The 15337-nt window shown below is 42.3% G+C and overlaps 1 protein-coding gene and 1 long non-coding RNA gene across 3 annotated transcripts in view; one reads left to right on the top strand and one right to left on the bottom strand.

The window, feature by feature from the left end:
• Window positions 1-3405: 3405 nt before the first annotated feature.
• Window positions 3406-15337, bottom strand: part of LOC130199818 (copine-9-like) — a 76040-nt gene continuing 64108 nt past the window's right edge. For both annotated transcript variants that reach the window (XM_056423616.1, XM_056423615.1), the window contains exons 17-20: window positions 14159-14261; window positions 13265-13322; window positions 5931-6004; window positions 3406-3594 (exon numbers count right to left, since the gene is read on the bottom strand). In XM_056423616.1, the coding sequence (XP_056279591.1) occupies window positions 3409-3594; window positions 5931-6004; window positions 13265-13322; window positions 14159-14261 (421 nt within the window). In that variant the 3' untranslated portion in view covers window positions 3406-3408. The remainder of the gene's footprint in view (window positions 3595-5930; window positions 6005-13264; window positions 13323-14158; window positions 14262-15337) is intronic.
• LOC130199824 (uncharacterized) lies at window positions 3518-5311 on the top strand. Its single transcript, XR_008832893.1, has 2 exons — window positions 3518-3602; window positions 5052-5311. It is a non-coding gene; the product is annotated as an uncharacterized LOC130199824 (long non-coding RNA).

Here is a 15337-nt window from a genome sequence, read left to right as displayed (position 1 = left end):
TTGGGGAATTGGGCCTGTGACTCGGTTCAGGCCGGTAGCCGGGACGGAACCGTAAACCAGTCGAGTGCTTTAATCCGTCCGGTGACTCAACCCGTGGCTCCCCGTCCCGTGGAGAGGTCCAGAAGCCGTCGCTCCCGGGAACAAATTACGTGTCCGCGGAAAACAAAACACATCAGCGTTCAACAAATCATATCGTTCCACGTTTCTTTTTTTTACTACAACGCTGTTCATCAACTTGAGACACGATTACTCATCAAAACACAACTTATTACGGGGTTTCTGGCTCAAACATTGATATTGAAACATGGATATCCCTAAAGAAACGTCAACAATACAAGACACATTTATTATTAGAGACAATGTAAAAGGCGTTCTGTAGCTCTACTGCAGGTGTGTCAAACTCATGTTCACCGTGGGCCACATCAGCATCATGGCCGCCCTCTTAAAGGGCCGGAAACACTTTATAAACTCCTCGAACATATTGTTAAATAACTCTCTTTGCATTTGATTATTGTTTATTTGAGTGTAGACATATTGTACATAAGAAAATGTCTCTAATATTATAACATAAATCCATTTAATTTGAAACCTTCAAAATAAAAGCACGGGAAATATTTCTTCAATTTCTTTAAGAAAAGGTGATCACGTGTCTTTCAAGCCGTCAGGGGCCACATAAAACAATGCAGCGGGCCGAATTTGGCCCGCGGGCCTTGTGTTTGACACCTGTGCTCTAATGTAAGCAAACGAAAGGAACAATGAAAAGAACCACTGAGGGGCTGAATATACATTCATGACGATAAGAGACGGACAAAAATGCTCTTGTTGTACAAAAAAACCCGAAAAGAAAATCACACGACGGGCTTTCAAACGCCGTTGGAATACTTTCTGATACCATCCGTGTCTTACAGAGACCTTCTGTGTTTCTTTGTGACTCCGGGAAAAGCAAAATATCAAAAATACATCTTTCTCCATCGGGAAATTCCTGTTCCGCTTTTTGAATATGCCGAGTTTCTACAGAATTCTCCATATTCTGCCCTCGATATATAACGTACGGCTAACGGGCGCTTTTTATTTCATTTATTGGAGTTACATTTGTCGAGTTTAATACGTGACGTTATGTAAAAATAGTTGTCTCCGGGCGGGTTACTCACGGTAGTTACGGTTGGTACTCGGTTATTGTTAACGCGAGGCTGGTATGAAAACGTATTGTTTGGTTCAATAACATCATCGACAACATTCAACGTGCTACAAACGCACAAAAAGAAAAAATCTGTTGTTTTGAAATCTACAAATGAAAAATATACAGTGCATATTATTTCGAGATATAGCCTCTCGTTCTTTCTCTTTTTTTTTTTTAACAATCAAGTTGCAATGACAACAACGACTTGAACACCGGAAGGCTATATAATATTATATTATATTTTCCTCGACATGCAACAACGTCACGATTAAACTTTGTCCAAGTTTAGAACAAAAAAGAAACAAATACACTTCCACAACACGTTGAAACTGCATAAATACCCCTCTTAGCCACCACTGCCGTCGTCATCTTCATCATCATCAAAAGGTCCATGTGTCCGAGCTGTGCTGACTTAGTATAGAGGAATGTACAGTAGTCATGCATAATAAAAAGGTGCCCTGCTATACACACTGTGGCCGCCAGGTGGCAGCCTCTCCATTTTGCACACAGCCGCGGTCTGCCTGGGAATAAAATGTCAAGTCATGGATGGCAGGGGAGGTGGAGGGGGGAGGGGCATGCATAGGGGGAACATCACGTGGGGGTGTGGGGGGGGGGGGGCTATATTGCTTTTCGGAGAATGTGCATTTATTCTTCTTTTGGCGTTTCTTTCCCAAAAACTCAAAGTTGAGGCCGAGCCGTTCGTCTTCCTCTCTCTTCCCAACCCGACCGCCTCCCATCCTCTCCTCTTTCCTTCCTCCTCTCTTCTCTCTTCTCGTCCTCACGCCCAATTATTTTTACTTTCTGTTCTTCCCTTCCCTATACTCCCATCTCCTTCCTTCCTTCCTCCTTTGCTTCCTTCTATCCTCCTCCTCCTCCCTGCGGGGCAGGACTGGCATTTCTCGAACAGCAGGGGGAGGGGGGGAATCTGCAACCGGCCTCGAGCCATGCTGAGCAAAAAGGGAGGGTGGGTGGGCGTGGCTTGGCAGACCCAGGTGTGTGTGTGTGTGTGTGTGGCTGGTGATAATGAGCATGTGACCGGAACCCCGACGCGACACCCCACAACGCCTCCGTGTGGCGTCTCACATCTGAAAGTCTCTCCTCTCGTCACCGAACCATCCGGCTGAACGGAACCAAGACGATGCGTTTACTGACACCTATAAAAGTACGTCAAATAAACAATCTGAAAGTATGTCTCGTAGACATCGGCAGCTTCTATGAAAGAAAACGTGAAGATTCTCAGGCGCGTTCTCTGCAGATAGCTTTGTGGACGTTGGTGGCGCAAGTAACGCGGACCCTAAAGGGACGGGGGTCACGCCTCGTCTTTAGATTATTAAGGGGGCGACGGACTCGTGTCGTTGGATGCAAATTGGGCCAATCAGGTCGCTCGAAGGGCCTCGAAGGCCTCTAGTGCATAAAGGGCATCAATGACCTTGATGGCCTCAATGGACTCAAGGGTCTCAAGGGCATCAAGGGCATCAATGGCCTCAATGGCCTCAATAGGCTTGTTGGCCTCGATGGCCTCGGTGGCCTCAATGGCCTCGATGGTCTCGATGGCCTCGGTGGCGTCCACGAGCCACTGGGGATCAAACTGTTGACTGTGAGGAGCGAGTGACCGGGCCGTACCTTTTGCATTTAGAACCCCGACATCCACCCGTCTCTTTACCCGTGTCCCTCCTCCCCTGACCCCTCACCTTGAGAACCCTTTGGACCGAACCATTTGGCTCGGCTCTGTGACGCCGATGGTTAGAAAAGAAAAGACAAGCAAAAGGAAGCCAAACACCTGTCCTCACGGCGTCATTGCACCCTGAAGAGATTACAGTCAAATAATTGTTTCCAAAAATAGCCCCCCCCCCACCCACCCACCCACCATCACCCTCCTGAATTTCCTGAAACAAGCTGCCGTGTATTTCTCGCCCATCAGAGGAGCTCTGCTGTCATTCGGGGACCGGCTTCCATTTCATTTACTGTCTTGCACTTCCTTCCTGGGAAGCTGCCAAGTAACACTCTGAGGACACAAGCCTTGTCTCTCATATATACATATATATATATATATATATATATGTATATATGTATATATATGTGAAGATCAGTCCGGGATGAGCGTCCGCTGTGATGTACCAGACAGGAAGTGGTCGATCCTCCTGTTTTAAAGTGATAAATGGCTTTAAGGTGGGTGGACGAGGACGGTGACGTGTGTGTGTGTGTGTGTGTGTGTGTGTGGGGGGGGGTCAGATGTGCCGGTGCAGCTCCGGCAGCGTCGAGGAGGAGGAGAGGGCCGGTCGGGGCTCGACCCCGCGGCTCTTCATGAAGGACAGCAGCTGCTCGGGGATCTCGGCCAGGACGTCCTTGGCCAGCCGGGCCATGCTGAGCACCTGGTTCCCGGAGCGGTCCACGTAGTCCCGGAACGGCACGAACTGCAAAGGTAAGGGGGGGGGGGGGCAATGGTTTGATATCATTGGTCTACAGCTGTGGTCGATGTGCACGAAGGTTGATGACGTATCTTTGGTCTCATAATGTTGGTGTTTGGACAGAGAATACATGAAAATCTCCGGCTTCATCCATCTGTTGACCCCCCCCCCCCCCATCATGTTCTCATACATATTTCCTCTTTCATCTGACGGCGATGTGTTGTTGCCCACTCACACGGCCGTTTGTAAAGAGTTATATTCAACGTCCAAATAGGTGGAAAACAACATTTGTTTTCAAATGTATTCACATTGATATTTTTATATTTCATCATTAACTCCAGGGCTGCCTGCATTGAACAAGGCGTTCATATTTTTATATTATAGATTTTCCGTGATGGTTAATGTCGTGAAAGATGTCGATTTGCCACTAAACATACATTAAAAATACATAAAAGCATAAACATAAATCACTCAGTCCTCTATTCATGTAAATATGGATCCTGCATATTTGAATAGTAATAAACTTTATGCAATACACTCAATATTGATACTACACCGTTGAATATTATGAGTATTACCATATTGTTAGATTCAAATGTGTGTAATATACAGAGCTACTTACATGTAAATGAGCTATAATCATTCTAATACATATTTTACATTATGATCCCACCAATCTTAACACTAACTCAACGTGTCTTTTGAGTGACATCGTGTCTTTAGGAAATATTCATACATTCATTTTTTTCTTAATAATGGCCGACAGCGATGGAGGGAAGCAGAATATATTCCGTTCTTTTTTTTTCTCTTGCCGTGTTTCTTTAAAAATTCTCTTTTAGTTAGTTGTTGGAAACTTTTTTTCAACAACCAAAAGTGGAGCTCAAGTTTAGAAAAGGTTCGGAGCAACCGGGACTTTAATTCATTACAACAGGAGAACACTGTAACGTCGATGTTCACTTAAACTGGAGTCGCAAAAAAACAACAAAAGAAATCCTTTAATCTACTTTTTTTACAATTATTTAGGAATATATTGATGATTACAGGTACTTTAAGTTTGCAGTAAATTGCCACTTTGCCAAAACTACATGTTTGTAGTCTTAAACACTCACAGCTCAACACCTGGACACAACCCTGTCATCATTGTGAGAGCTGGTTTTTCATTGCAGCTTCTACGGGACTACACAACTATTCAAAGGGTGCGTTCAGAGTACAGTACACAGCTCCTGGACCGGTGGAAGCTAACGCTAGCTAGCTAGTCGTCTAAGCTAACGAAATAACGATACGTTGACTGAATCCATACTGTATATCCAGCTTCCTGTTTGTGTTCTTGCTTTAGGCTTCAGGCTTTCTAAAATGTCAGATTCACGGTTGCCAGATCTGTTTCTGAAGGATCTCTGATGGGGTCACTGCTCGCTCTTTAGAAAACTCACTGCTAAACTATTTATTCTGCTCTTTCTTGGTAGCTACTCAGGAAGGAAAAGTCTCACCAGTTGTCGTCACCGATAAGTAAAATGTTAAATATAATACGGTCGGTTAGAGGCTTGGCTGAGAGGAGTGTGGTCTGAGGATACGGGACCCTCGGGGATGTCCTGGTGAGGATGGCCACTTCACAGCAGAGCGGTCCGACTGGATTTTATTAGTAAGATACAAAACAGTTTTTTGTATAGAACTTTGAAAAGCTTGGTATTAATAGTTTTCTTTACTCAATAAATACATGAAACTATGCTGAATCTGATTTCTCTCAATTGGGTTAGAAGTGACTTTACATCAGGTTAAGGACGTCAGGTATGAGCCCTCAGAGGCGACCAATTACCCACAAGGCACTGCTGCCACAAGGAACAGTTTTCCGCCTGATCTTTATGTTCTGCGATTACATTATTGGTTATTAAAATGCTGACAAAAACACATTGATTGTTATTTTTCCGGAGCAAAAGGCCCTATTGTAACGCTCTGCAACACCCGGAGCATTTAAACCTCTCGCTGGTTACACGGCGACTAAACCGACCGTAAATGAAGACGCGAGGGGCCAAGGCGTTGTGTTTGCTCTCTAAATTAATCACAGGTGTGTTTTGAGAGTTATTTAAATGGAACCAGCGTCATCTTCCAATTCTCTTCGAAAGCCAGGCGAGCCGGCATTTTGATTGGCAAAGCACTAAAAATGTCTTTCTTCAAAGAAATATTTATCGTAGCTGAATGTTTCTGAGGAAAAAAACCCGAAGTTCATTTTCCTCCAATGCAACGAGACTTTTGGACAACACAACGCTCTTTTGAGTTGTGCCCTTGAGCAAGACACCCCCCTCCAGTGTAATCGCGGCGACGTTAAGCGGTATAACGGCGAGTACCTGTACGATGTCTCTCTCGGCGAGGCGCCCCCTGGAGGACACCCTCACTTCGTCTCCATCCAGCTCCTCCATGGCTGAAAGAGAGAGAGAGAGAACATGACTCAATGCTGGAACCACGGAGGGAGAGTTTAGAGCGGGTACAGGATGTTCTGTTGCTTTTCCATTATGTCATTTTCTGATACAGAAACGGGGAGTGAGAACAGGTACGTCCAGAGGAGAAAGGTTCGGCATTTCATCAGCAAAAACACTCGAGCAAAACAAAAAAATGTTGGGCATATCGGGAAAAATGTGTTAGATATACATAACATAACACCTCCTAGACCTGATTTTATTTTCATAAATCAATGAATGTACAATAGAGAATAAATCACTCCCTAGTTATACGTTGTTTTATTTTTTTATTTTCTGGGTTAAGACAAACAGACTCCATCTTGATTAAACTCTATTTAATTTTCCATTCAAACTCGGATTCACTGATCCGCTTACTTTTAAATGAAGATGGACTCATTTTAAATCTCGTTTTTCAAAAAATTCTGACAAGAATGAATCTTGGATAGAAAAGAAAATAATCCTTGTTGGTGCCCAAGTGACATACCGGGAGATTAAATGCACCGACCTTCAGAAATAGAGGACGACGACTGAAGACAAAGCAAACAATAATAAATAGAGGCAATTAGGCCCGCAATGAGTTGGAGACACGCACACCAGTTTGTCCTTGCTTTCAAGACCTATCCCTGAAACAAGTCATACCCGAAGAGCCACAATGAGGCACAAGGACTTTAAACCACATTTCCAAGACCAAACATGTTGTGAAATCTGGGTGTGTAAACGAGTATAAACCTTAAATGGCAAATGAATGAGAGACAATAGTTTGATTAAAAGAATACATATTAATTCAAATGTTTATTCTTTCAATCAAACTGTGTAAATGAACATATGAATATAACAATATTTCAATGATTTCCCCAAAACTTTTGGGATTTAATATTTTTTTCCAGGACTTTTCCAGGGTTTAAAATAACAACATTTCCATGACTTTTCCAGGTTTTCCATGACCGTAGGAATCATGTTTATGGAATAAAAATGTTTTTTTTGTTTTACACTGGCTCAGCAGAGGAGGGATTTAAAAAATATATAGACATCGTTATAATCTCAAATGAACAATGGAGTGTGGAGTTATTTCAGGAGCTATTGAATGAAGAAATAAAGTGAGCGCACAGGCCAGTTTATAGAGTCTGGAAGGTCCAGAGGAATCTATAAAACTTCTAGAGCTTCTCGAGAAATATTCAAATACTGATTAATGATGATGAGGACATAGCAACTCTGTATTACAAAAATTACGTTCTCCCAGACCTAAAATGCAATTTGCAGTTACGTTTGACTGAAACGTATTTCTCTCCAGATTACGTTTGTATTTGACGTATTATAATTTCAAATACGTCTCTGATCAACGTATCTTTGCCGTTTGTTATCTCTCTTTTCTACAATGCTGTTATGAATTGTAAAAAGCGTCCTCTAGTCTTATTTATTATTATGTTATATGTTGTTTCGCCTGCGTATTATGACAGCAATAAGCGTTGTAACGGATCATATGAATTGGCGTTAAGACTTACTGCTGGTGACTCTCCTTTATTTTCTTTCTTTAGGTGACAATACATTAATTAAAACTCGTACACTATCACCACCTTAACAGAGTTAGTCCCAATACGGGTCAAATCAACTATTAAACTTGTTATAAAATACTAGTGCTGTGAAAAATAACGCGTTAAATCAGTTAATTCAATTACAGGTTTAACTAGTTTTTTTTTTTTAACGCATTTAACGCATGCGCAGAATGAACTTCCAATCCATCTGTTGTTGGTCGTCGGGACGAAAAAAAAGTCACTTGCAAAATGAGCTTCCAATCCACCACTTCAATCTGAACTCTGTCCGCTCTCATGCAGACGGTCTGTTCATCGGTAATGATCCTTCCGCAGGTTCACCTCCGGAAACCTTATTACGACTTTTACTTCCTGTAGATCAGGGTCTCAACACGTCGATCGCGACCTGCCAGTCGATCGCGGCGTAGTGTCGGTAGATCGCATGACATTAAAAAGATTGGCCCGCCCCCTGACATGTTCTCTAGAGCACGTCTTTGTTCTTTTATTAAACTTAACGTCTGTTGTTGATCGTATCTCCACAGCAGCATGTCATTTCTGTCTCTTCGCGTTGCGTTAACACTTATCGATCTCTGTCTGGCGCGCCACAGAGCTCCGTGCGCGCGCATCGGGACCGAGCAAAAAAAAGTCACTTGTCAATCTGTCCACCTGTCCGTGTCCGGGCCGGTGAGGTTTCAGCTTTGCAGCGGTGTCCCCGCCGTCCCTTTCATCACGGCCCAGTTCATGAAGAAAACCCACACAGTCAGTTTGCCTCAGCAGCTGCTAGAGGAAGACTAGAGGCCTTTAGATTGTATCATGGTGGAGTTAATGGTTGACAAACAAGAGAAAAATGTTCTGTTTAACCCTCCTGTTACCTTTACATTTACTAACATATTTTACCCTCGGGGTCAATTTGACCCCAGCAATTAAAACCTCCAGAAAATTATTAGAATTAATATTGCTTCCCAAGTTTAAGTGTGAGATACTTTATGTTTTTTTGTTGACTACCTAAATAGCCCTTTAAATAAATAAAAAAGTTGATATTTCTTATATGTTTGACACAGTGAAAAACAGCCTGGGGTCAAATTGACCCCAAAGAACACCGACATTAAACATTGAATGGGGTCAAATTGACCTGAAAGGTAACAGGAGGGTTAAACATTCTGTTTAGGATGAAGATGTATTAATGTTCCATATGGAAGAAAACTGCTAAATAACTGCTGAGTTGCAGCACCATTGTATAGAAGAATGTATAAATGCATATATCCGTCTTTTGTCATAAATCTATATGTTCTCACAAAATATACCGAGAATATCGGTAATATGTGATTAATCATGATTAACCCACAAAAACCTGTGATTAACCCGATTATAATTTTTAATCGTTTCACAGCCCTATAAAATACACATCTGTCCGTAATCTATACCATAAAGTTCGCATTTTAACCTAAAAAAAAAGTGCGCTTCCTTTTAACCTTTCAAAATAAAAGTCTGATTTGTCTGTTAAGCGGAAGTTGTATAAAACGTCTATATTTATTCAAACAATACAATATAAAAGGCATACATACATCAAAATCAATAAGGAAAATGCCAAACAGTCAAACAACTCAAAACAATAAACCCTTCATGGCGTTATTTACAGGCGTGTTTACTTCTCATCAAATAAAAAGAGCAGGTACCCGGAAAAATCTGGGAAATAATTTGGGAATTGTTAATAAAACATGATTTACCCTTCAACTTCCACTGATATGCATGCAAACTAATACATCGTTTCACACACACACACACACACACTGACAGAAACACATAGACACTCACATACGTACACACACACACAGGCAGAGACACACACATACTCACACAGACACACACACTCTTACACACACACACACACACAGACAGACACACACTCACACGCACACACAGAATGACAGACACACACACACACAGACACACACACACACACACACACACACACAGAATGACAGACACAGACACACACTCTCACACACAGACACACACATACAGACACTCACATACATACAAACACAGGCAGAATCACACACACGCACACACACACAAATATACACATGCACACACACACATACTCTGCAGACTGACCCTTGACCTCCCAATTGTCTCTCAGATATAACCCTACTGCTTTATATTTAATATATTATATTTACCTAAATATAATACTTTGAGGTCATGAGGGGAATCCCCTCCAAAACTTTCACAAGAGAAAATTGTCACCGTGCCAATAACCCTTGTACGATCCTTCAAACCAGTCTTTTAGTTAATTTTCCATACTTTCAATCAACTTAAAGATCTGGATTCTTTTCAGATTCAAAGAGGGGCCTCTGAATATGAATACCCTAACGTTTTGGACCGATAGCTCTGAGCTAAGGGCCCCAAAAACAGGTCCAAAGGGTCAAATTGGGCCTTATTCTCTTAAATTTGCATATTTTTTGACGAGTGCAAAAATGGCCATAATCTCCTAAATATTTGTCCTGGAAATCCCAAATTGAACACAGACACTCAGGACAGGGCCTACAATGAGGTGATGGGGTGAAATTTCCTCCGAAACACCCACAAGAGTTAATTGGCTGTCTGAAATCCAGGACTTGAACAGGGTGTGTGGTTTAACAAATCTGAGACCCTGTTATGAGCTTGGGTTGATTTTAGCTTTTCTCTCTTCTAAACATGTCAGAGCTTAGCTTTCTTTTGCAGGTTGTAGCCCCTCCCAAATGGGGTCCAACCATGTAGGCTGGCAACATATAGCACTTAGCATCCCTGCTTGGGAAGGGTTTAAAAACCCGGAAAAAAACAAATTCCTTCCTTCAAAGGTTAACAACTCCTCAAATGTTTGTACTATATGAACAATTTCAATTGTATTCTACCCCATTTGGGAGTGGCTACAACCTGGACAAGAAAGCTAATCTCTGACATGTTTACCCAATTTGACCCTTTGGACCTGTTTTTGGGGCCCTTAGCTCAGAGCTATCGGTCCAAAACGTTAGGGTATTCATATTCAGAGGCCCCTCTTTGAATCTGAAAAGAATCCAGATCTTTAAGTTGATTGAAAGTATGAAATATGTACTTAAAGACTGGTTTTAAGGATCTTATAAGGGTTATTGGCACGGTGACAATTTTCTCTTGTGAAGGTTTTGGAGGATTCCCCCCACGACCTCAAAGTATTATATTTATGTAAATATAATATATTAAATATAAAGCAGTAGGGTTATATCTGAGAGACAATTGGGAGGTCAAGGGTCAGTCTGCAGAGTATGCATGTGTGTGCATGTGTATATGTGTGTGTGTGTGTGTGTGTGTGTGTGTCTCTGCCTGTGTGTGTATGTATGTGAGTGTCTGAATGTGTGTCTGAGTGTGTGTCTGTGTGTGTGTGCGTGTGTGTCTGTCATTCTGTGTGTGTGTGTGTGAGTGTGTGTCTGTCTGTGTGTGTGTGCATGTGTAAGAGTGTGTGTGCGCGTGTGTAAGAGTGTGTGCATATGAGAGTGTGTGTCTGTGTGTGTGAGTATGTGTGTGTCTCTGCCTGTGTATGTGTGTACGTATATGAGTGTCTATGTGTTTCTGTCAGTGTGTGTGTGTGTGTGTGTGAAGCGATGTATTAGTTTGCATGCATATCAGTGGAAGTTGAAGGGTAAATTATGTTTTATTAACAATTCCCAAATTATTTCCCCTGTAAATAACGCCATGAAGGGTTTATTGATTTGAGTTGTTTGACTGTTTAGCATTTTCCTTATTGATTTTGATGTATGCCTTTTATATTGTATTGTTTGAATAAATATAGACGTTTTATACTACTTCCGCTTAACAGATAAATCGGACTTTTATTTTGAAAGGTTAAAAGGAAGCACACTTTTTTTTAGGTTAAAATGCGAACTTTATGGTATAGATTACGGACAGATGCGCATTTTATAACAAGTTTAAAAGTTGATTTGACCCGTATGGGACTAACTCTGTTAAGGTGGTGATGAGGTGGTGATAGTGTACGAGTTTTAATTAATGTATTGTCACCTAAAGAAAGAAAATAAAGGAGAGTCACCAGCAGTAAGTCTTCACGCCAATTCATATGATCCGTTACAACGCTTATTGCTGTCATAATACGCAGGCGAAACAACATATATAACATTATAATAAATAAGACTAGAAGACGCTTTTTACAATTCATAACAGCATTGTAGAAAAGTGAGATAACAAACGGCAAAGATACGTTGATCAGAGACTTATTTGTAATTATAATACGTCAAATACAAACGTAATCTGGAGAGAAATACGTTTCAGTCAAACGTAATTCGGAGAGAAATACGTTTCAGTCAAACGTAACTGCAAATTGCATTTTAGGTCTGGGAGAACGTAATTTTTGTGATTCAGGGTTGGACACAGTGGGATCTTTATTTTGAGCTGCATAACAATTACCAAGCACAGCGCAGTGGAACAAGTGGAAACTAGTTCTGAATTGTTCGCAGCCCGAGGCCTTGTTGACGCCGCCTGCTCAAAAGTATTTTTGGCATCACGAGGAAGAGGTTAGAAACTCTGGATAGGAAAGCAAAAAAACACCAAATTAAAGGCAATTTAAGTCTTTAAAACTCGGCTCCAATTGGGTTTTTTTCTCAGTCCAGACGCTCTGGCCGATCAAATGACATTTTAAAAAGGTGGAAGTTGTGAGCAGAACCAATGCCGCCCTGGATACTGTCACACAGAACAATAGTGGTCATTAAATGGTTCTTTAAAAGAAGAACCATAACCTACTGAAGAACCATTTTGGAAATGTTATTTGAGGCACCTTTATAGGTTCTTTGAAGAACTCTTTAAGGAAATGGTTCTTTAAAGAACCCTGGTTTGAATGAGACCATAAACTCAAGTTTACAATGTTTACTGAGGAATTAATGAAGAGAGAAGTGGAGTCATTTATATAGACTTCTATACAACCAGAGGAGTCGCCCCCTGGTGGTCAGGAGAGAGAATGCAGGTTTTAAGACACTTCACTCACAAATCCGATCTTATCAGTTGCAAAAAACAGTCTTTAAGGTCGTATTTTGGGAACCAATTGGATTGGCCTGCAGTCTGAAAGTAGCTGTACTAATTCCTCAAATCTCTTTCCATAAATGTTAATATGCATTGGAGTAATCATAAAATATTCATTCTAATAAACAAAAAAAGGAGTGCCATAGTAAAGGAGTTTTCCATGTAGTTCCCACACATTGTGCAAAAATAATAAAAAGGTGCTTAGGAATTTTCTGACAAAAAAGTCAATAATCAGACCTGAATGAATAAAATAATCCAGCTATCATTTATATTGAATATTTCCAACTTGCCACACCTTTTTATATTAAAATGAAGCCACTTCAAGCCACTGCTGTCACAGTGTTTGTTTATGAAGCCGGCGCCCTTAACGTGGACCACAAGAGGCGACTCTACTGGGAATAAACCATCGCACCGGGAGATGAAGCGACTTTTCGTTAGCTTACGCTAGCTCCCATGACGGTTAGGATGACAATGGGTATTAGCATGCTAACCAGGTGTGAAGCCGGCGCCCTTAACGTGGACCACAAGAGACGATTCCACTGGGAATGAACCATCGGATCGGGAGATGAAGCGACTTTTCGTTAGCTCACATTAGCTCACGTTGACGCGACGCTTCCCGTTACCCGTAACTACAGCGGGAACACTCACCGTCAAACTCAGCGGGTCCGACGCCCACGATGATGATGGACAGGGGGAGTCCTGCCGCCTGCACGGGAGACAAAAGACGAAGGCCGTTCAGTCCAGCTGATGGGAGCCAATCAGCTTTGAGTTCACAGAAGAGCGTTGAAGAGGGGCACCGTGTCACGGAGCCGCGGGCGTTAAAGGAACACGTGGCGGCGTTTCACCTGTTCTACTGGGACCATGCGCTCTAAATTCTGGTTTTCACAGGTGCATTCTGGGTATTTGAGTGTGGGTAATTCAACGGCAGTGTTCATCCAACCACACGCACAGGCTTTTAGCGCTGGATGTTCTAATGGAGAGAAACTCAAACTCCGTGTCACGCGGACGGCGTGCTCACGGTTCAGCAGATTTATGGTAATAATTTAAATAATTTTAACTAAATAAACCTGTGATGACGAGCTCTACTTCCCTCTGGCTACAGAATCCCGTCATGACGGGAACTACCTCTCCAGGTTCTGGTGGCGATGTGTTCACAGTCCACCTTTAAACGCTTTGCTGTTCTGAGTTATGCAGAAAAATAAATGTGCGAGTGTGTGTGTGTGTGCCTTGTGTGTGTGTGCGTATATTTGTGTGGGTGTGTGCGTGTGTGTGTGCGTATATTTTTGTGGGTGTGTGCGTATGTGTGTATGTTTGTGTGTGTGTGTGTCCTGTGTGTGTGTATGTTTGTGCGTGCCGTATGCGTTTGTGTGTGTGTGCGCGTATGTTTGTGTGGGTGTGTGCATGCGTGTGTGTGTATGTTTGTGTGGGTGTGTGTGTGTGCCCTGTGTGTATGTATTGGTGTGTAGATGTATGTGCTGTGTGTGTTTGTATGAGTGTTTGCATGTATGTGTGTGTGTGTGTGTGTGTGTGTTGTTTACTCACATTGACCACAGCCTCTTTGGTCTGGGCCATGTCTGATATCACTCCATCTGTGATCATCAGGAGGACAAAGTACTGAGAGCCGTCTGTAATCTCCGCGGCGCAGCTGGGAAACACACACACACACACACATACACACACATACACACACACACACACGCACGGCGACACAATTACTGACCGAGGTTAGAGCCGACATTCGACCCACAGTGGAAAGCTAAAAAACACCTGATGTCTCAAACATGATTTGACCTTTGACCTTCCCAAGGTCACGTCACCGTCTCCCTCCCTTGTGTGTTCATGTTCTCCTCTCTGCTCTCTAGATGTTGAATTCTTCTTTAAATGACATAAAAAGGAGAATTCTCTGGTCCAATGCGGACGTCACTCTCTTCAAAATGAGTTTTTTAATTTCACCAAATCTATACGACACCGACGTCGCTGCACTGTTCTTCTTCTGGCATGTAGGGCACCCTAAAGTATGCATTGAGTTTCCTCCACGTGAAGCGCCCCCTCAGGAAGATTGCGCAATTCACGTCTAAAAAATGAATATGTGAATTCAGAACATATATTTTCCATTTTCCATTTTGGAGTGATGATTGTGAATGATTGTTATTAATATGCCCAAAATAAATGTACTATCTCTGGGAATTAAGTACATTTATATTTGAATCAAACATGAAAAAACGGGTTTGATCTCCTTACAAACACCATGGCAACAAGATGTGTGCAACTTATAAGAAAAATAAATAATTAAATAAACCGGAAAGCGCGACGACCTCGCTCGCTTCTCGTTTCTTCCACATCTCCAAATTCTCCAAACTCATCTGGCATCACTTCAAGCTCGACTTCGTATTTGGCACCTGAGCGCTGAGTGATTCAACACGTAGGTGTGTGTGTGTGTGTGTGTGTGCGTCCTTCACCTGCTGCATGTGCGCTTATTGCCAGGAGACAGTGTCTCATGATGGAGACTTAGCTGTTCCACCTGGCGGAGCATCACATCGATCTGTTAGTCTATGTGTGTGTGTGTGTGTGTGTGTGTGTGTGTGTGTTTCTTCAGTGGTTGTCACAGTGGTGTCAAACACAGGGCGGATTAATAAAAAACACTCCCTACAGTGACGTGTCCAGCATGGAGGTTAATCCGGGTTTTCAACAACATGGGATTGACCTTCTCGTGACCTTTTG

This window comes from Pseudoliparis swirei, chromosome 9 (assembly GCF_029220125.1).
Source record: "Pseudoliparis swirei isolate HS2019 ecotype Mariana Trench chromosome 9, NWPU_hadal_v1, whole genome shotgun sequence".
NCBI lineage: Eukaryota > Metazoa > Chordata > Actinopteri > Perciformes > Liparidae > Pseudoliparis > Pseudoliparis swirei.
This window is presented reverse-complemented; position numbering and strand designations above follow the sequence as displayed.